Here is a 21757-nt window from a genome sequence, read left to right as displayed (position 1 = left end):
TTATTTTTATTTTTTCTCTCCAATTAAATCAAACAAAGTAAATACACCTAATTTTGTCAGAATGTGTATTATGTTCATTGTAACTTATCTTTAAAAAAAGGTTATAAAAATTAAGAAACAAAACCCTGGTATGTCAATGACATAGATGTGCTGGCAGTCATACTCCGCAACTAGCCATTTAATTGGGTCGTTACTTCCAAGTGCCTGATGGCTTTTAGTAGGGACATTCATCTATTACCACAGTTGTCAAACTCCGGCCAGATCCGGCCCGCCACATCATTTTATGTGGCCCGCGAAGGCAAATCATGTGTGTGGACTTGTGGTGTTTCTTTCAAATTGACTTCACTTTTTACACTGCATATAAAATATTGCAAGCATTTATTACCAAGCCCCCCTTTAAAATAGAGAAATAGTTAAACTATTTACTGGCTTGTGATTTCAAAACAAACCATCCATCAATTTGTTGTGTGTATAGATGTTAATAAGAATGCGGTCATACGGATTCACAGTCCTAACGACCCTCCTAGGGATACCAAAACTGTTATGTGTCCCGCGACAATAATGAGTTTGACACCCACTGTAATAGACCAATTACGTCCGATTTCTGTTTAAATCGCACTTTAGCCTCTGCAGGCAGATTGTTATAGTAGTCAAATGACATTTCATCACATTTTGAAATCTAAATAATTCTCACAAATAAAATGACAACGACCCAGTGTAATGCTTTTAGCAGTTTGTTTTCACCGACTTGACCGCCATCTTGATTTGTGACATCATTTTGACGTAAGCTCGGAATTGTCAAAATTATAAAAACAAGTGTTTCAGTGGGCGTGGCAACTAAAGCCTGCCTCCTTTTTTGTGTACGTCAAGATGATGGCCCAGTAGCTGCGTAATGATTTAGTACATGGTTTTATAATTTAAAGTATTGTAAATTTTGCACCAAACAATGTCAGGGATTGCACAAACAGTCATTACAAACCCTGGCAAATATTATGGAATCACCAGGTTTAGAGGATGTTCATTCAGTTTAATTCTGTAGAAAAAAATCTGATCACAGATCTGACACAAAACTAAAGTGATTTCAAATGGCAATCTTCTGGCTTTAAGAAATACTCAAATAACTTCTTTTTTTAAACGTAGTAGTAAGTCACTTGTTGAGACAAAGCAGAGGGAAAATAACACAATGCCTCAATTCTGAGGGCAGTAATATGGACTCATGAAAAAAAAAAATTAAACAGCACTATCCTGACTCCAACTTTTACCGATTGCTTTTGCCAGATCAGCTTTGCAGGTTTCAGTCATGTCATGGACCGTTTTCTTCAACTTCCAAAGATTTTCTATTGGATTGTGATCTGGACTGTACGCAGACCATGATATTAACCATGTGTCTTTCTTCAAGGAATATTTTCACGGCTTTTGTTTTATGGATAGATGCTTCATCATCTTTAAAAAAAATGATTGCATCATCCCCAAACATTTCAATAGATGGGATAAGAATCGGGTCAAAAATGTCAATGTAAACTTCTGCATCTGTTGAAGATGTATTGACAGGTAACTCCCCAGTGCCTATACCTGACATAAAGCCACATATGATCAATGACTGGGAATATGCATCTTCAGTCACCTTCATGAATCTCATTTGAACGGCACCAAATGTTCCAGCATCACCACCTTGCGCAACGCAGATTAACCATTCATCACTGAATATTTAAAAATTTAAATAATTAAAAAAAAGGAAAATTCATATAATTAAACAACTGAATGAACATCCTTTGAGAATGGTGATTCCCTAATTTGTTTTTGCCAAGGGTTGTATAAAAACAGTCTTGCTGAGCCACAACTAACACAATCCTCATTTAAAATCATCAAGTGACTGGAGGAGTCTCACTTAACATTAAATGTAAAGAAAACCATCCCCATGTGCTTCTTGATGAAAAAACACAATCACTGGCAGATTGAACACTAGCAGAACAGGCACTTTTCTCACACAAAAAAGGGCAGTCGCTTGAGCACCACTGGGGGTCTCTCAGTGCACGTGCCTAGCATTGTCTGAACATAAACGTTGGGTGAAGTCAACCAGACCTCTGTATTACTTTTATTTTGAAGACTTTCATACAAAGCAGTTCAGTTAGACCTAATTTTTTTTTCTTTCTTTTGCCCTTGAAGCCAAGAGCTGCAATAGAGATCCATGAATGCTTCCAAAATATAAACACCTTTCCGGTCTTCTCTCAGGGGGGAGGAAGGCAGTCTATTATTTGCTCCTATTGTAAGACACTGACTTGCATCAAGATTGCACTCATTACTCTGCTTGAAGCAACCACTAGGGTTTGTGCTAACAATACAACAAACATAAAACAACAAAATTACTCCAAAACTATATACAAGTCGAGCCATAATTATACACAAGTCCACAAATTCAGCCCTTTAGATACACCTCAAAAATGGGTAGAATGTTATTTTTTTCCTTTTTTACGTTTTTGTTGTACTCTGCAAAAGTTGAATCAAAGTTGACACTGTTGTTCATTGTTGGAAACATTTGACTTTTAATCTGAAAGGCTTCTTCAGTTTTAAATCTAAAATCCCCTTAGCCCCTCATTTTAGTCACATAGGGGTTGTTTTTGTTGCCAAGGGTGGCTAGAGAATGACATTAAGCGTACCGGTTGTCAGAAACAAAGGAAGCTTTTGGATTCGTTTTCAACAACCAAGAAAAGTCCGGTTGCCTCGATTCAACTTTTGCGGATTACTAAAACCTGGATGACTGAGCAGTTACACAAATATATTTTGGTATGTTATATTTCATGGGCAATGTAGCTTTCCTTGTTTTCAGTTACTAAAGAAATGGAATTTAAATAACTATTGACATGACAAACCAAACCTCTTACATATGCTAACCCAAAGGAAGCCGTTTGGTGGCATTTGTCCAAAACTCCTAAAGTGCCACAGCATGAGTAATGTACACTCATGTTTACCGCTAGTTTCATCCATTGTCTTGTATTATACAGTAGAAGGTAAATTACATGTGCAAACACTGACGTGTGGCCTTTCACACCGCCGGGGACCTCCGTGAATGGCAACATGAGTGACTACCATGCAAAATAGGCAGCACGACTGACTTAAATATTTATAAAAAGTTTGGCATTGTCTTGTTTTTTTTTTCCCACAGCCATTTAGGAAAAGAAGGGAAAATGCAAAACTCATTCAAGTAGAGCTGACAGCGATACTGTCATATAACATAAACCTATGTGCCCGCTAGACAAGTTTCCCGAAGGTGCAAACACGTGAGGTCACCTGCTAGCTTTAATAGCACAAAATGAATCCTTTTGTTAATGGAGGGCAGCGCTTCAGAGTCTCCCCACATCGCTGATCACCACCGAGTGGGCTCACAAATCCACGTCGTCCGAGTCAGAGTTGCTGGAAGACTGAGACTCCTCTTGGCCCTCGCCCCAGACAAACCTGTAGTTGTTCTCCAACTCCTGCTGTCGCTTTTGTTCTTTTTGAACTTCCTCTGTGCCTCCAGTCTTGTAAACAAAACAAAAAAACTGGGTTACTGTTTTCATGCTCCATGAATGTTTATAAGCTTGTGGGCTAATGTTATTATATGGGGAAATCAACCCAAACATATGTTTTTTTAAAAAAATATGTTCCCAGCAGGCCCACTAGTTGAAACACAGCATTCTGATTGATATTGCATTTGTGGAATAAGAGTTAATCCACACATTTTTAGCCATCTCAGGGGGCGGCCATTTTGTCATTTCTGTCCACTGAAAATGACATCTCAGCTACTCAGGGCTCAGGTAATGACCAATCACGGCTCAGCTTCAGAAAACAGGTCAGCCGTGATTGGTCGTTACCTGTGCCCTGCGTAGTTGTGATGTCATTTTCAGTCGATTTAAGTGATTAAATGGCTGCCCCAAGAGATGGCTAAACACGGGTGGATTAACTATTATTCCACAAACACAATATTTATCAGAATGCCTTGTTTCAACTAGTGGGCTTGCATAGAACATATTCTTGAAAAAATATGTTTGAGTTGACTTCCCCTTTAAGGGTGAAAAGATACACAAGCACAGCTGCGTCCATTCGGGGTCAATCATGTTTTTGGGATCAATACGGTGATGCCGCTAATATTTTACCAGCAGATTTATGAGGAGCTCTCGAAAAGACTTCGTGTCTTCTTCGGTCAGCCACTGATCACCTGCCTCGTCTGTATTCTTTCGTGTCAAGATCTTCACCTCAATTTTACCTAGAGAAGAAAACAAAAGGGGTGCAACGGTGTCTCCTATTACATTTAAGCACTCCCTCAACAAAAAGTACCCAGCATGCAAAGCAACACATCTAGAATGAAGAATGGACGACTGCCAGAGCACACACATGGATGACTTTCATTTCAAGCCACTGCAGAGAAAGCTTCCTGGTTTAAAGTCCAACTAATGCAACAGTATTTCTGCCACCCAATTCACCAACTATCCACCCAATACATAATTTAAAGGGAAAAAAAGAAGAGTGAAACATCTGAGTCATAAGACTGATTTGCTTTTATGATGGCCAAAGTAGGTTAAAGAAGCAAAATGATTAAGGACAGAAGAGGGGGGGGGGGAAAGCCATAAATTTACGTGTGTTAACACTCCTCATTCATACCTTCGGCCTTCAGTCCTGCTTTCTCTAGCTGTTCTTTAACCACGTCCTTTATGTACTGCCACTGGGGATCTCCTTTGCCCAACTCTTGTACTTTGAACTCCCCATCGGAGCTGCTGCCTGTCTTATACTTAGTTATTTTGATCTTAACATGGTCATCAGCATCTTGGTCTGGGGTGACGAGACAAAAGAGGGACAAACAACTGGCTGTCAGAGACAAAAATCCTCACGTAGACACAAAGCACGAGAGGACTTTCTATATCTCAAGCGGTGTTTGCGCATACCGATAATCGGGACGTCTCTACACTAAGCATCTATCTTAAGCAATTATCCTGCGTGTAATCACTCGAGTTCTTTCGAGCCATGGATTCTGCATTTGTGATTTGATTCCCTATTGGGAAGCGATCTGATGCTTGCGCTGTTGCCGGACACAAATAGAGAAGCATAAATTGTCCCTAGAGTTTTTTGCCACTGTAAAAATGACCGGAGTTGCAATCACAGTGTAGTTACAAGAAACGCTAAAGGTTTACCTCGCAGCTTGATTTTTTCTTTTTTTTTTGTAATGCTATTTTATGCATTTTTCACAGTCTGTGTGCGGCACCAAGCTGCTAGCCCACAGGTCATTCTCGGTTTAATAAAAATCAGGTTTCGGGGAGGAGATTTGTGATTGTTAGTGGAGATATTGTTGTGTCGTGTTGGTCAAGTGCACAACATTGTGTCATTTAAGTGTTTCCATCAATTTGTTCTCTCTTTGTGAAAAATGTCAAAATGTTGTATTTGATACGTTTAGCTTTCAAAAAGTGCACTAACCTTTGGATTACAAATTCTGGAAATGTACTCAAGTATTTGTATTTATTAAGACCAATTGTAAGGAACATTCGATTTCTAAAAAAAAAACATTTTTGCATGCATCCAGACTTTAGGTAGACCCTAAATAAGTGCACTAAGGACATACTAAGCGATTTTTGCCTCATGATATGTGGTGTCTTTCCCATCTTAAAAAATGTGTTAATATGCCAAAGATTGATATGTGTGCACCCCACTTAACATGATCTTTGCGTGGCCTCATTTTCTCTGTATCAAATCCATGTGTGTGCGTATTCTGGGATGGAATATTACAACCACATCTGACGTGCACATGGGGGGAAGGTGACCAAGATGGAGACGGGGAAACACAGTGACCGGATTATGCCAGGTCAAGTTACCGGGCTGCTTCGGAGCCAAGCTGGGGCTGCCCCGGGTCGGGTCGTTGGCTCTTTGAGCTCCCGCAGTTTGCTGCTCGAGGTCCTGCTCGTCTTTCTCCTCCAAATGGTCGAGAAGCTTATCGAGTGTCGTCTCCAGCGCCTGTGTCGCCTGAGTGCGATCAAACTCCCCTTTCAGCCCTTCTGTCTCCAATTCTTGCTGTGCCTACAAAGAAGAATTAGTCAAAGTCAGACCTCTTCGTGGTGACCTGAGTGCTTTAATAATTCAATCATCAGTCATCCAATTTGAAATTTGACTGACAATTTCATAAAAAAAACCTTCAGCAGAATCGGCAAGAGGGCACTATTCCCACTTTTGATTTTTTTTTTTTTTGGCAAAAGAATTGGAAGGCAAATGAGAATCCCGTAGCTTCCTGTTTACTTGTGTTTTCATTTCCATTTCGATTTTATATGTTACCTCATTTATGATGTTGTCAAACTCTTTTTGCATATTTTCCTTTATCTCATCAGCCTTATCAGCCGGCACAGAGACGTCTGCCATCTCATCTTTGAACTCCTGAAGCAGCCGTTCATCTTCATCATCCTCTTCGTCATCTTTGCCGCGCTTCATGGATCCCCTTTCCCTGGCTTGCTCATTTGCTCGGTTTTGTGCTTTCTACACAGAAACAAATGACACACAGAAATGGAATACGCAGGCGCTGCAAAGATGGATGCTGTGCAAATGTGTACGAAAGCACCAACCTTTCTGTTGCTCTCCTTGAGATGCTGGACAAATTTCATCAGGTCTGACGGGTCAGTGATGATTTTAAAGTTGAAGTTTTCAGCTGAAACAAATTCCACAAATTAATATAGGAAAATGTTGAAAATAGTAACATTGTGTTCACAGTGAGATAAAACACCTTCATTTCCATCATCGATGACTTCATTGTCTGTAAGTGAGTCCAAGCCATCATCAACTGCCTGCTGAGAGAACAACCAGATCAGAGGAGTACAGTCGTCAAGCTAACGTCCTCCAGTGGTGTAGTAACATTCATTTGTTCATTTTCAACTGAGCTTGTCCTCGCTTGGCCAAAGCGTACACGCTGGATTTGTCACAAGCTAATCGCAGGACAAACATCCATGTTCACGTTAACACCTCAGTACAATTTAAACTTCAGTGAAAATAACATGCATCTTTTTTGGAGTGCTGGAGGAAGTTCCCAGAGAAAAACTCGACTCAAGAAAGCTGGAGCGGAGATTCAAACTCAGAGCCTCAGAATTTTAAGTAACAACATGGCTAGATTTGCCAGTGTGTCAAAATAGTGAGTCAGGTTGGAAAGGCCACTTTAACCTTGATATCGCGATATTACAATTGCCACGATATATCGTCGTCATCATGCCACGATATTAATAGCAGCAAATCTGTTTAAAAGATTTGTGCAGTTCCAGGACCCTCTGGTGGTTAGTTTATTAGTGCAGTTTAATTTGATGCCATCAACTGCATGTTTAAGACCCGTGCTAATTGCCAATTGGAGCGCATGACTGGCCAAGCCTATTTCTTTGTGAATGCTGTTATTATGTAGAAAAACAGAATATTATGTTGTTTTTTTTTTAATATGAGTGTTTTTTAATTTATTTATTTACAATATTGTGACATTTGTTTATCTCGACATCCCTACTAGGCACATGACATAATTGCATGTATTTATTATATAAATAATGTTAAAGTCAACAAAAGAATGTTTACCTCACTCTCCTCATAAGAGCTTGTTTTTGAACTTGCTGGTTTTATAATTCCCTCCCAAAACTGAGAATCCTCTGGGTCTTCTGACCCTGCATTCTCAGACATGTCAGCAATATCTGGAAACAAAAAAACAAACACATTTAAAGAGATTTAAAAAATAAACAAACAAAAAAAAACATGACAGGTCATTTAATCTTGGATGGTTCAAGGTGGACCTTTTTGGTCTGGCAGCTCCCGGTCATCACTGGGATCTATTGATGTTTCTTCTGCAGCTCCTTCCACTGGTACCTTGGCCTCCTCATCACCAGCCAACATCTCATCAAGACTCCTCAACTCCTCTGAGATTTGCTCCACTTTACGCTTTGTGTCCGCTTGGAATTAAAAAAAAAAAAAAAAAAAAAAGAGGTGCACAGCAAAACACGGACTTTTCAAACATAATCCAAATAATTTCAGAAAATATTCCACATAGCTATGAATAATTAAAACATTTTTTTTTAAATCCAAAGCATTTCAATTGAGCATCATCTTTGATTGCTATTTTTAGCAACACTGCAAGGCCCTCACTGCTTCGGTGAGGAATTAACTGTGAAAGTAAGACACTTTCTCTATGTTGCATCAATGTGATGATTTTCAAGATGACTGGGAACTCACAGACTTGAGCTTTGACATAGTCCATGTACTGTTGTGCGCTTAGTGCGGGCTGACATATGATCCCCTGGGGCTTAGCAGTGGACGGAGGTCGCAGTAAGGGATGCTGGCAGGTGCGACTCGTATGAATGGTCAGCACGTAGCGGCATGACTGCGGCTCGTCCACTCGGGCGATGTAGTCACCCGAACCGTCTTCGCACACAAACTGAGGCAGGGAAAACACACACAGATAATGAACACTCATTGCACTTATCATTAGGTAAACTGTACCATCGGTCTTAAATTATGCTTGTCAGTAGGGCCACAGGTTAGAAAAAAAAATCTGATTTAAAAATTAAAAAAAAACATACTGTGTCGACTTCTTTGTGACACGGTCTTCATTGATTTAACAAAAAAAATGTTGAAAGATAAAACATCCTTTTACAATGTGTGTAAAAGGCATCACCATTTTGTACCCCCCCCCCCCCCCCCGGTACTTCTGTTCTGTATTAAGCTCTCCATCTAATTATGCATGTTTTTGGAAGTCGTTAGATTGCACTGGTGTACCTAATGAACCGTCTACTGAATGTCATTTCAAAGGTCTCACCCGAACTTCTGCCTCTCTGGGACTCCCATTGATGTCACACTTGGAGCCATTTACATAAGTCTGACTGTGGAAGCGTTTCAGTTTGTGCTGTTTGGAGGCCTGTAAAATAATCACAAAATATTCCAACGCGTGATTTTAAAACTTAACTGCCGTTTATTTTCATCGGTCAGAAAGGCCCATCTCAGGATAATCATTACCTTTGCGGTGTCATTGCTCCAGTCAAATTCAGACTCATAGTAGCCCAGGAAGAGAATGTCCCCTTTGATTTCTGCGTCTGAGAAATAACAAAAATCTAAGAAAAAACCTCCAGAAAAAAAACGCGTAAAGCAATCTCTTACCTTCAAGGTGGTACTGTCTGATATGCTGACCATGGCAGAACTCATATGTCCACCAGTCTTTTGTCTGAGGCAAAAACAAAGACCACATGCTTACAGATAAGCAAGAAATGTAACAGTTCATTCATTCATTGTTACGTTTGTATAAGCATTTATTTCATAACAATAAGTGTCAAATTATAAGACCATGAATCCCATTAGAAGTAATGAGCAATGCATTGAAAGTGAAGGAACCAAATAAACTATGATACTGATCCATTTGGTGTCTTGTTTTTCTAACGGTTGCGTGACAGTACATAGTCCAAAAGGAGCCTAAATAGACTGTATTCGTTTTGCTGCATTCACATAACTACAGATGAACTTGATAATGAGTTGTTATAAAATAGCCGCGAAATGTCTGAGTAGTAAGAACATGATCCCAAAGACGAACACAATCACACATTAACTATGGTAACTACAACAGATGCAGATGGCAGGCCTGATTGACACGACCCATGCTTGCGTGGGTTTTCTGCTTGCTCTCCTTCTCTATTCCTTCTCCCAGATTCCCAAACAACTGTATCCATCTATCCATCCATGTTTACAGCTCTTGTCCTCATTACGGTCACGGGTGGGTTGGAGCCAAGCCCAGGTGACTTTGTACAAGAGGCTGGGTATGCCCATGACTGGTCAACAGAAAATCGCAGGGGGCATAGAGACAATTATTCATACTCAAATTCATACAAACAGTGGATAAAAATAATCAATATAGCCATGTTCAAAAGCCAGGTCTTGGCACAACACAATTGAAATATTTTCTAAAGGGCAAGTAAAAACATAACAGAGATAATTGTGGTTGCACAAGTGTCCACGCCCTCTTCTGGCTGAGAATATTTGTGTATATCTTAAAGTAGACATCTCAAACTCAAAGGGATTATTTCAGCATGGACTCAGCAAAACAAATGTTTGCTGCCTCCATCGAGGCTGAAGAGTCATGACCATCTTGTTAAAACTATAGTGGGAAACTCCTCCTCCAATTCGCTTATGGTACTTTGTGAAGCGGTGATGACACAAACACTACAAATGCCGCAACAGCCGATCTTTCGGGTGGTCATTGCTGCATCACAACCACAGATTAGAACGTACGCGCCCTTTGAGAGCTGCGGGACAACAGCGGTACTAAGATAAGAGGGCTAAGTTGTCAGCGCGTTCCATGTGTGTGCGGCAAGAAAACCAAAAGAACGAGGATGCCGGCACATTGTGATGCGTCCGGCTGTGCACATCACTGTAAAAAAATGTTTAATTGATTTTTGTCTTTTATGCCAAATCATCTTGAATAATAGCACATTGACAAAAAAGTAAAGTTCATTAAACACTGGTAGAGAAATTAACAAGTTACCACTTCATTTCAATGTCAATGATGGGAACGTTGACCCTCCCAACATGGCTGCCACGTAGGCCCGTCGGTTAGCTGGGCTGCTACAGCGTGCTAGCATATCTAGTCTTCATATGTGTAGACACATCATTCAGTAGCAGTACTGTAGTAGCTAAAACAGAGGAGGAAGCCACGCAACACATATACTTTGATTACAGTTAAAGTAAATTTTTGGAATAGTATTATATCCTATCTTTTTCAATACATATTGCAGTGATGGTAAGGCGCTTTTTGTACATAGTTGGAGAGAACAAAGCTAGTCGTTGCTCTGTTTGCGTTCTGTCGATTTGTTTTGAGATGACATGGCAAAGTTACAAAGAAAAATTGCAGATGAAAGGGCAAGAGGGACGTTTAAGCGTGAACATTGTCTTCCGTGAGGCAGTTAGTGTGTGCAATTACTGGGCGTGAGTTGTGGTCGATAGCAGTTCTTGAATGAATGTGCCTCCGCGGCTGTGTCATTCTTACCTGCATACGTTGGCATTATAATATTAATGTTTTAAAAATATGTTTTTTCTGTTCAATAAATGTTCATTTATCATGTACTGCCCGTGACCAGTATCTCTGCACAAATGGCATAGCTGCTACTCCAGCTGCCTGGAAGGTATATATCAGGCTGGTAAAGTGGTATTATTGTTAACAATACCGGGGCATTTCAACGAGGATTAGGATAGGCGTACAGTAAAGATTAAAGATTCTAAATAGTCCACAGGTATGAATTTGAGTGGGATTTTTTTTTTGTCACAAACATTTCTCAAGTGGTGGCAGATGGGACAAGCATAATTAGACTCACTAAAGCATCAACCGCAAATCATTAAAATAGCACCACCCAATTTCTCATCATCCTGCATGAAACAGGAAGTAGCCTGCTAGGAAGCAAAAAGCCACACATACAAAGATAGTTTTGTTTCTGAGTATTATAGGAAAATGTGCACCAACCAACACTAGACAGGGGGGCTCTCGCATGGGGCTAAGTAGATCAGGGATGTCCGGTCCTGTGTACCCTTGTGAGTCAGTATCTGACACTGGGTCCTGGTGAAAGCGGACCGCCTGGGCTGGAAGTCGACACTCATACAGTTGTTTGTACTTGCTGGACACCGTCATGACCTCATCTGTCTTGGTCTGCAAGGAAACAGTGACACAACATTGCTCCGTGTGACATTTCATTTACAATTTGATGTTGTTTGGTGGAAGTTCTGTTGTGACAGCTGTCAAGTGGTTGCTGCGTCTAGACGCACGTCATCTAAAAACACTCATTCGAACAACACAACAATAGAGGCACTGCAAAGGAAATAAGCCTAAGCACGTGTTTGTTAAGCTTCTATTTGCTACTGGCCATGTTTGCGTAAACAGTCGTTATCGAAAAGTAGCTTTAGCTAACCATTAGCTCCCTATAAATTTCCTCACTCACCTGCCCCATGATGACAGGATCGGGAAGGATCTGAATCTCATATTTCATCTCATTCAGTTCTTCTAAGTTTAGGAAAGCCGCGACACAAATTTGGCATAACAATAAGAAAACGTAAAATCTATTTCGCCACCGTGCGAGGCGAACTGCCATGATTGACTAGCACCCCCACCCCCTTTCCTTCTGTTCTTCTTTGTCGATTTGTTGTTCTTCTTCTACGCTACAGAGGCTGTGTTTGGTTCACGGAGTTATAAATATATTAAATGAATGGACAGCCCCTCGCAGCTGAAGCCAGAGGGCAATCATCTTACGTTGCCACTGTTCCAGACAACTTGTTATTTTTTTCGCGGAAAATACTGTTATCAGTGCGTGTTTTACGTTAGGATCTCTATATAGAGTAATGAGAGCCTCTCAAAGAACGAAATTCACTGTTTGCACTGCCTATTCACAGTATATTATCTCAATATCGTGAATTGTAACTGACAGAGGTTGGGTTTATTTTCCGCAGCGAATTTTATCCTGATGGCCATGATTTGATTTCATTGTTGATTGTCCTGACAACATTATGCAGGCGAATTTTTGAGTGGCGCTCAGTGATATACCCCATAAGAGAAAATTTAAAATTGCATTCTTACCTATGAAATGTGCATGTAGCGCTTCTCCCTACTTATTTGTGCAACCCTATGCCACACACGTGAGCATTTTCGCCGTAGAGGACGAAAATAACGTGAAAACGCCGCGGTAATATCAATGTATTCAAGTTAGGCAGTACTAGCGAGTGGCAACGTCAGATGGCCGTCGGTGGCTTCACTACTTCTGACAGGGAGTAAGCAACACCGTTAGTCCATTCATATATAAATCCTTGGTTTGGATAGACGTTCGTTTTCAGTGATTATGAGTGTTACATTGACAGCCTGATGTTTGAAAATAAAATTGGTGGATAAACTCAAGTGGGTCAAATGACTGAAACTCTGTTTACATGAATGATGATTATGTTGTTGATGATGATGTAGAAAGCCTTCAACGCCGAGTGAAGGAGGTTGAATCGTGGATAATGGATGTTGTACTGTAACTAATTAGCGTACCTAATGGTGCGTCTTTTTTGTGTTATTTATTTCTCGATAACGATGCAACTTTAGAAATAAACTGTTTAAAACGAGTAGTCTTCTCGGCGGGAGGAGGGAAATGCAAGTTTCTTGCAGCGGATTGGTCAGGAAGGAGGATGTGGTCTTCTGTGATTGGCTGACTTGCCTGTCAGTCTACACAAAATGCTTTTTCGTGAACATGTTTCGTAGTGGGTTTGGCTGAGTAACAATAAACACAAATTAATGTTTGGATATGTTTGGGCTTCATTTAAAATAATTTCATTGTAATGTGTGTTTTCAAATGAAAGTCTTTATTTTCTCAGAGGACGTACTCCTTTAAATAATTACACAGAATAACTGATTTCAGTGCTCACGTGTGCAGTAAATAAGCCGCAATGGACTCGTTTATTAGTAGTAAGGATACGGGTACACAATTGCCTCCCAGTTCACTGATTGCAAAGTGCTTGATTTGTGCGCCGTGGAGTTGCGCCAGTACGTAGTTTGCGTGCACGCGCCATTCTTCGGCGTCCGCATCCAGGAGGACTGAGGAGGAGGTGGAGGAGGAGGGCCCATTAAGAGGCGCGACCTCCTTATTGACAGCCTACAAGAGAACCGACTACGATGGGCCTTTGAATTGAGGTGAGAGCTTTTTTATTCATAGAAAATTGGGCATTTCTCTTTCTTCACCACATGCATTTGAATCATGTGTGTGTGTGTCCGCGTGTGTGTGTCATTTAAGAAAGGTTATTGATTTTTTATTGTATTTTTTTAACCCTCTATGTCGCATTGTTCATGATAGCAAATAGGCCCGGTACGGTCGTTCTTAATGTTAACCTGTCACATAATGACAGGGCGTGTGAGATTATAAAGTACCAGATTTACAATCTAAAACGTAACGGTGTACATCTCCAAGCGGTCTCTATTGTGTCCATATATGGACAGCTTGTCCACCGCCTGTTTCTCCTCCATGTTTGCCTGCTTAATTAAAACAGCCACCGTACGCAGTATCATTTTTATGATTTGCTCCTTTATGGGACTCTCTCAGCGTTCTATAACATGAGCATGTACATAATCACAACATCTTATTATGATCTGCAAGCATACGTATACTGACCAGTGCAATGTTAGGTACACCTGCAAATTAATCCAATGTAGATAATCATCTCTAAATAATTGGTTCATGTTAGGAACACTAACAGCACTCCGAATGATGTACTGCTGCAAACTGGAGCCAATAGTAAGATTATTGGTAAATTAATGCATCAATAAGTGTAGAAGGGTTAGCACGTCTGCCTCTTAGTTTTGAGTTTATGGGTTCGAATCTTGGCTCAGGCCCTGCTGTGTGGAGTTTGCATGTATTTCTCCCACATTCGAAAAATATGCATGTAAGGTTTATTGAAGAAATTGTCCATGGTTGTGATTGTGAATGAGATGTTTTTTTTCTCGCTAGACAACTTCATAAACTGTGGCCAGCCGCAGGCCGATCAAACCTGAACTTGTGTCCCATGACCAATCATGAAAAGCACCAAGTGTTTCAGTGGACAGATAGCCTACCCTGTGACTATGAGGCAATATCACCACAAGGTGCCTTAGAGAGACCCCATTTCACCCCAAAACGTTGAGATTTTTCAATGAATTTCGTATTCATTGTATTAAGCAGATGTTATGCTGTTAGAAATGCATGTTGGTTAAACTCCCGTAAACAATGTACACATGCAAAACATGAGCCTGCGGACAGGGTGGACATTTCTGGCCTTTATTCAAATTTCATGAGCACATAGTGGATTTTCACTTGGCAACGTGATTCACTTAGCAAGCGGACTGTGTACAGGTTAAGAATATTTTGAATTTCTGTACGTTTTTTTTATCAAGTTATACTTTTCCTATGACAGGGTGGATGTGTAGCTTTACGATATGTTAGCCACCTGTGGTGTGTAATCCAGGTCCAGAAAGTAAAAACCCTGCCACAGTTTGGCTTCCGCCACAGGTGCTTCTACTCAACCGGCAGGTAAACGAGCGCAGTTGATTAGAAGCACCTGTGGCTAAAGCCAAACTGTGGCAGGGCTTTTACTTTCTGGACCTGTTTTACCCACCTCTGCTACACACACACACACACACACACACACACACACAATATGATGAAAATGACTAAAACACGGATAGCTACCATATAGTTTTTCAGCCTCTGTTGAAGAAAGCCAAAATGCTGGTCGCAATGTAACTGAAAACATCAGAGGGACTAAGGGGCCGTTACCCGACGTCTGATTATGAGGTAATAAGACCTTAGTTCCTCTGGTGGACAACAGTTTTAGGGACACATGCGAAATGTGATACTGAAAATGTAATGTATGTAATAAAATAACTCGTTTTATCAAATAGCTTGTTATGTAAAATAATATCACGTAAGTTTTTTTTTTTAAATATATATATATATATATATATATATATATATATATATATATATATATATATTAGTATCATTACACTAGAGTTAGCGGAGTAGTGTGTGGCGAATGCCAAAATCACATACATCCAATGAAAAAGTATGGTTTAAAATGAAGGAAACACATTTGAAGAGACTTATCATCCTGCTTTGTGTGTAAATATTTTGCCACTTTGACACGCTTTGAGACTTAAGCACGCGGGTAGCGCGCTGCATTTAAAGGGAATGAAATAGGTCATGAGCCAGCTGTAACCGCTCCCACAGCGGCACAGCCCCCCCTTTGCAGACCCACCGGCCTGCGTTCATATGCGAAAATATCAACATCGGGTCTAACCCGCCTCCATGCAGGGTTACGCCGTGCGGGATTTACCTCGATAATGAAAATAGAGCCTGTAGTGTTGTTGTTGTTTTTCACTAAATTGTGCAGGAGTACCAACAAGGTGTGTCGTATTATTTAAAATGTCTAATAATATCACATACAGTATGTATTGCTGTATTATCTGATTTTTGGGGGTGGGGGGGGGGCGGTTCATTCATCTCATGTGGTGTGTTGCAAGAGATTTGTTTCCTTTTATACAACAGGAAGTGATAGTTACTCACAGTTGAATATTGTACAGATTTCCCCCAGGTGTTGTAATGCTTTGCAGCTGCAAGTTTTAATGTGATGCAACAACCAACCAGCGCAAGAAGCATTAATGTTTTGTGACTTCAAATTCCTTTATTTTCCCAGAAGAGAAAGGCGCAGGCTCCACCTTTACAGGGGATGCAGATTTCTACAGAGAAAGGCCTTTTCCTGACCGCATAGACGGATTGTCAGGTATGCCCAGAGTGAAGTCGTTGTTTCCAGGAAGGGGAGTTCAGTTTAAGGACATTGTGATGATTCGTTTGCCCAGCTACTCACGTCGCATTTTACTACTTTCGTTGCATCGCGGACCCTCCGCCACACACATTTCTTACAGCGGAAATACGATTTCGAGGGTTCCACTGCTGGAAGGTAGGAGGAAAGCCTGACTGAATGTTTTTCTTGCAAGAAAATGATCTGATCCTAATAAAAGGGAGGAGTGGAAATGTGAAGAAAACAAGTTCCAAATACTTCGCGTATTTGATTTTGTTCACTTTTTTACGACTTAATCCAGCGTTCTCGAATCAACCCACGTGTGGTTCATTCCCGGCTGCAGGAGGAGTTGTTTGTCTGTCTAATCGATCTGGTCCAAGGCTCAAAGCCACACAATGATCGCAGTTGCGCAATATTCCCACTTCTTCTGGCAATATATTTTGTGTTGAGCCTTATAACGTTTTACAAAGTTCAGGTTTAATTGCATTTTGATTAGTATGGTTGTGACTGGATGATCCTTGACGGATGAGTTGCTATGCCGTTGCGCCGCTGTGGTTCCTTGTCACCTTTATTCTGTCATGTCAGATCAGTATATAAGCTTGAGTTACTCTCTTTGTGGTTACTTTGTATTTTTGTTGATAAAGACTTTTAATTTTCAACTCCCGTGTCATGTCTGCTTCTGGGTCCAAATTCCGCTTACATTTCAAATCCATTCATGCATGTTCGTCGTGTATAAAGGCAAAATTGATCCAAACTTTGATTTGTACTTCTTGACCTTACTATAGATATACAGTATTCCACATAGATATTACTCAATTCCATTTTAGCTTATTGTATTGTGAAGCTTTGATTATTCAACAACTGGGGTTGTTGCATGCGTGCCACCTCTGTGAAATTGATCGTACTGATCATCCAGTTTTGTCATTTTGATTTATACCACTGCTTAATTATTTCAAGTATTCTCACGGATTCATTGAAAATGAAGGGAAAGACGAGGCAAGATTTTTTTTTATATGGCACATTTCATGCACAAGGCAACTCAATGTGCATCACACAACCAAAAACACCTAAAAGCACAAACAGAACAAAGAAGCTTTCTGAATTCACGAAAAGACGGTATACTGAAGTTGATTTTAAAAATGTTTGAGATTCAAATCAAAGTAATGTGAAAAAAACAAACATCGTTTTAAACCTGCGTTTAAAGCCATTTATACTCTGTGCTGACTTCAATTCTGTTGGCAACGGATTCCATTTGCATGCAGCATAACAGCCGCTTCACCATGTTTGCTTTGAAACCTGGGCTTGACTAATTGACTTGAGTCTGCAGACCTCAGAGCCCTCTTTGGTTTTTATTCAATTCGAATTTCCTCAAGATATTCAGCACCCAAACCATCCAGTGATTTATAGACCAGCAGCAAAATCTTAAAATCTATTCTACAGCTGACAAGGAGCCAGTGTAGAGCCTTAAGGACTGGAGTCATATATTCTGATCTCTTTGTTCCGGTCAAAACCTGAGCTGCAGCATTCTCAATGAGCTGCAGCTGTTTGATGCTCTTTCTAGGTAGTCCAGTCAGAAGACCATTGCGACCATCAAGTCTACCGGAGATAAAAGAATGAATGGATAAGCTTCTCCTGAACCTTTCAGCACCCATCATTGGAACCCACAGAATTTGAAACTGGAATTGGCCTTGTGCTCATCAGGTTTCAGGATGCGCTCCCCGAGGAAGACAGTGTTGTTCGGCATCCTGGTATCAGTGGTTCTAGTGCTGGCTCTCATCCACACGTGGCCCACCCGGGCCTACACAACGATAGAGGTCTGGCAGCGACCGGGCCTCCTAGTTGAGAGGCATCTGGAGGACCGTCTCCCGGAGCCGCATCCCCAGTTGAGCACCATCCCCTTCCGCGTGCGTGAGAGTGTGGCAGGGTAAGTTCTGTTTTTCCCCTTTGCCCAAATAAACCATATCAACTCATTTCTTGAGAGTGTGTGCTTTCTTTGGCAGCTTGTTGGCACGCAACGGATGCATGTGTGAGAGCGAAGGGGCGACTCTGCCCTTCTTCCAACTCTTATCGTCGCGGGTGTCAGCACACCAGCTGCACACGGCCTTCCAGGCCAGCGAGTTGGAGGAGGTGAAGAAAAGACGGGACAAGGAGTTTAAAAGCTTCCAGAAAAGGTGGGAAGCACTTGCAATTAACCCTTGTATTGTGTTGGGGTCGAAATCGACCTGTTTTTCAAGTCAATTCTGGGGTCAACTTGATCAATCAATTGATCAAGTTAAAAATAAAATAAAAATATTGACTCCAATTATACCCATGTTTCCTTAGTAAAATAAACCTTGATTGAGGCTACTATATACTTTCATATAAGCCCTCAATGTCATTATAAACTTTTTTTTTTTTTTTTTTTTTTAATAAATACAGTTGTATATTGTGTGTCGGCTATGACCTCAGGTTACAGACATCTGCAGATATGCTCATTATTGCAGAAGCAAACAACCCGTTACAGTATCCAACACAAGGCGTGGAGGTGCGGCCTCTAAAAACAATCATCATCCCAGGTATGTATCAAAAAAAAAACAAAAAAAAAAAAAAAACTTGGTCTGTTCACTGTGACTGTCAAATCACATCTTCATTTAATGATTATTTCAGGATTGGCGTTACTGGACCTTCCTAGAGACCACTACTCAGTGAGTATAAAATGCCTTTTAAAAAAAAAAAAAAAAAAACACATTGGAGACATTTTGTCATGATTGGTTTTGCTCCAGATAAATCTCACTGCCACGCTGGGGACCTTGAATGTTGCTGCAGAGGTGGACGGGATTAAAATCCAAGGTGATGGCGAGATGCACATGACGTTATCAAGCAGCCTTCTGACCAAATTGAACCGACAGCTGCAGTTTGTCACGTACACGAACACACTGTTCCACCCCAACACAGCGGACACAGGTGAGGCTTTGACCAGACATCCAAATAGGAAATTTGGAGTTCATTCAACATCTGTGCTTGTTTTTTTTATGGTGGGAATATACTTCATTAAAATAATGGGGGAAAAAAAAGATCAAAAGTATTCTCTAATTTTAATGAAATTTGCTCAGAATGAGATACCATAAAATAGTAGTCAAACCAAGTTTAATCTGCATTTTATCAATGCGGAGCAATTTGGTTTGATTTTATTTTATTTGAATGTTTATTTTGAACATCAAAACAAAAACAAAAAATAAAGAATTTAACACTCAAGACCTCACAGGAAGAAGTCCAGTCTGTGATTTCATACTACCCTTTCTCCATGTTCTGTTAATTTATGCCTGTATATCTATTCTGTTTTTTAACTTTAAAAAAATAAATATTTTTCTAGGCAGGCTAACAAACAAAAATGAATAACTGTTATATCCATTCAATTAATCTTATCTGGATTGGGAAGTGAATTTGATTTTTTTTTTTAATTCTCTCAAAAGGTCTATCAAAATATTATCTGATGTCGATGACATTTTGTTCAGGGCCACAAAGTGTGTAATCTCAAACCAAGTTTTATCCAGGAAAACAGATTCAGCCTTGAGAAGTTAATATTCAAATGTGCTTGTCTTTGTCTATCAGTGCACTTTGAGACAGAGGGGCATGAAGCCAACTTCATCATCAAGATCCGTCACGGAGTAACACCCAAACTGTACAACACAGGAAACGAAGGAGGTATGTTTTTTATTTACTTTTTAAAGTGACCATGAATGCTCAGAAAGGTGCCTCTAAATAAATAAATGATAATTCTTATATAATAATTCTTCTTATTATCATTAGTATGGCACAGAATTATCTGCTGTGTTTTTTTTAAACATATTTCCCATCTCCCCTCTCTTCAGAGTACAACATCAGCGCTCTGGTTACCATAGCAACCAAGACGTTCCTGCGGTACGACAAGCTTCAAAACCTCATCGACAGCGTGAGGAAATACTATCCAACCGTCACCATTGTCATTGCTGATGACAGTCAAAATCCCCAAAGCATCTCTGGGCCATACATTGAACATTACATCATGCCTTTTGGAAAGGTAAGTACAAATCTGGGCATCGCCTAACTGCCACAAAGTTCCCGTCTGCATTTTTAGCCGACACACGTGCTCCGAGCCCGTCCCTCGTCGGTGATAGCCGTTCGGCGTCGAGAACTTAATGTACGGGTACACACGCAGGCAACGCAAAAGTAGACACGCCGCCAAATAAAGAAAAATATCAAATAAAAACAACAGACATGCACACACACACACCGTTGTGTTTTATTTCTTTTTTTCTTTATCTGACTGCGTGTCAGGTTTGCGACACCTGCGTGTGACGTACTACTGGTTAAGTCCATTCTCGACGCCGTTTGGCTGACTGACTGGGACCACGTGGGTCGGCTAAATATGCAGACAGGAACTTCGTGACCGTTAGGCGGTAAGATAGTGGAATTAATGAATTCGCAACTAGCACCATTTATCAAATGGTTTTTTTAATGGATAAAATTGCAATCAATAATATTGTACTTTCTAAAAATATACAGTTATAATTAAACAGAATGTCAAGAATTAAATGTAGTCACAGTTTTTGCTGCAATTAAATGGACATTGTGGTGCTCCTTCTGTTGTGTGTCTTGGTCACTTGGAGGCAGATTAATATATACATAGTGATGTACATTGAGACTCCTCATTCCTCAGTAAGCCTCACTAATGTTAATCGTCCTTTGAAGAGTATAGATAGTATGTGTTGCTTCATCATTTGTGTTCAAATATCTGTTGCTTAAAGGTTTACAACACACACAGATGCTACATGCTATTTGTTAGCCCTTTATAACGTTTCCCATTGGGGGTCAGCATTAAGCTAGCAAAGGCTATGAGGTTGTTGTAAATACAGCGATTTGGTCGACCAACTTCATCGGGAAATGGAAGCCTCGCCGCGGCCATAGACTATGGACGACATGAAGAAAAAAACGCTTCCGCCTATGTTTAGTATGTCTATTTTTTTAAGTTCCTAGTCTATCGTTTATCACCTACAAAAGAGGGGAATAGACGGACCGGTCCGTCGGATAAGTGGAATGCCCAGTTCTGGGCACAACTGGATCTGATGTTTGATTTCTGTGTGTCAAACTCGGTGTGTTGTGTCCTCTAGGGCTGGTTTGCTGGTCGGAACCTAGCCATTTCCCAGGTTACCACTAAGTATGTGCTGTGGGTGGATGATGACTTCATCTTCACCAGCAAGACCAAGGTGGAGAAATTTGTGGATGTTTTAGAGAGGACTACTTTGGACCTGGTGAGGCACACACAAGCATGGCCATCAGATATATACGTAGACCACGCCAAGCCTTCTGCATGAAATGTGCTGTATAAATAATTGCCTGAATCATACAGCGATGTTTCTGCCATATTGGATGTGGCAAAGTGGCGCCATGGGTGAAGTTGCCCCATTTTTTTTGGTGCTTGGAGATG

General features: G+C 40.5%; 2 protein-coding genes across 5 annotated transcripts in view; one reads left to right on the top strand and one right to left on the bottom strand.

Moving 5' to 3' along the window:
• Positions 1–2067: 2067 nt before the first annotated feature.
• os9 (OS9 endoplasmic reticulum lectin) lies at positions 2068–12179 on the bottom strand. Of its 3 annotated transcripts, none has more exons than XM_086041290.1 (15): positions 11952–12177; positions 11480–11662; positions 9133–9196; positions 8992–9068; positions 8795–8893; positions 8212–8413; positions 7776–7931; positions 7564–7676; positions 6737–6800; positions 6579–6661; positions 6295–6492; positions 5841–6042; positions 4639–4806; positions 4134–4243; positions 2068–3518 (listed from the first exon to the last, which is right to left on the bottom strand). In XM_086041290.1, exons 1-15 carry the CDS (start codon positions 12099–12101, stop codon positions 3381–3383), a joined length of 2007 nt encoding a protein of 668 aa, XP_085897416.1. In that variant the 5' UTR covers positions 12102–12177; the 3' UTR covers positions 2068–3380. The 3 variants fall into 3 exon arrangements, with proteins under 3 accessions (XP_085897416.1, XP_085897417.1, XP_085897418.1); XM_086041291.1 differs by having other exon boundaries at positions 6737–6797; XM_086041292.1 differs by lacking the exon at positions 4639–4806 and having other exon boundaries at positions 11952–12179.
• A 1222-nt stretch (positions 12180–13401) lies between these two features.
• b4galnt1b (beta-1,4-N-acetyl-galactosaminyl transferase 1b) overlaps positions 13402–21757 on the top strand; it is an 11349-nt gene continuing 2993 nt past the window's right edge. The window contains exons 1-9 of one of the 2 annotated variants that reach the window (XM_086041547.1): positions 13402–13672; positions 18013–18235; positions 18312–18482; positions 18760–18866; positions 18958–18995; positions 19074–19254; positions 19903–19995; positions 20163–20350; positions 21441–21581. In XM_086041547.1, coding sequence (XP_085897673.1) covers positions 18021–18235; positions 18312–18482; positions 18760–18866; positions 18958–18995; positions 19074–19254; positions 19903–19995; positions 20163–20350; positions 21441–21581 — 1134 coding nt within the window. In that variant the 5' untranslated portion in view covers positions 13402–13672; positions 18013–18020. Of the gene's footprint in view, positions 13673–16210; positions 16294–18012; positions 18236–18311; positions 18483–18759; positions 18867–18957; positions 18996–19073; positions 19255–19902; positions 19996–20162; positions 20351–21440; positions 21582–21757 lie in introns of those variants that run through there. The other variant, XM_086041549.1, reaches the window with a different exon arrangement.

Source organism: Filicampus tigris, chromosome 9 (assembly GCF_054856515.1).
Source record: "Filicampus tigris isolate MCC_2025a chromosome 9, RoL_Ftig_1.0, whole genome shotgun sequence".
NCBI lineage: Eukaryota > Metazoa > Chordata > Actinopteri > Syngnathiformes > Syngnathidae > Filicampus > Filicampus tigris.
Note: the sequence above shows the minus strand (reverse complement) of the source record. Positions and strands in the feature narration are given on the sequence as shown.

What these genes read in the sequence shown, in the direction of transcription:
- os9 (XM_086041290.1), bottom strand. Translation starts at nt 12,101, where the DNA reads ATGGCAGTTCGCCTCGCACGGTGGCGAAATAGATTTTACGTTTTCTTA. An exon ending in ATCCTGTCATCATGGGGCAG is followed by an intron (nt 11,663 to 11,951) that starts GTGAGTGAGGAA and finishes GTTTCCTTGCAG; the next exon opens with ACCAAGACAGATGAGGTCAT. An exon ending in GCTCTTATGAGGAGAGTGAG is followed by an intron (nt 6,801 to 7,563) that starts GTAAACATTCTT and finishes TTGTTCTCTCAG; the next exon opens with CAGGCAGTTGATGATGGCTT.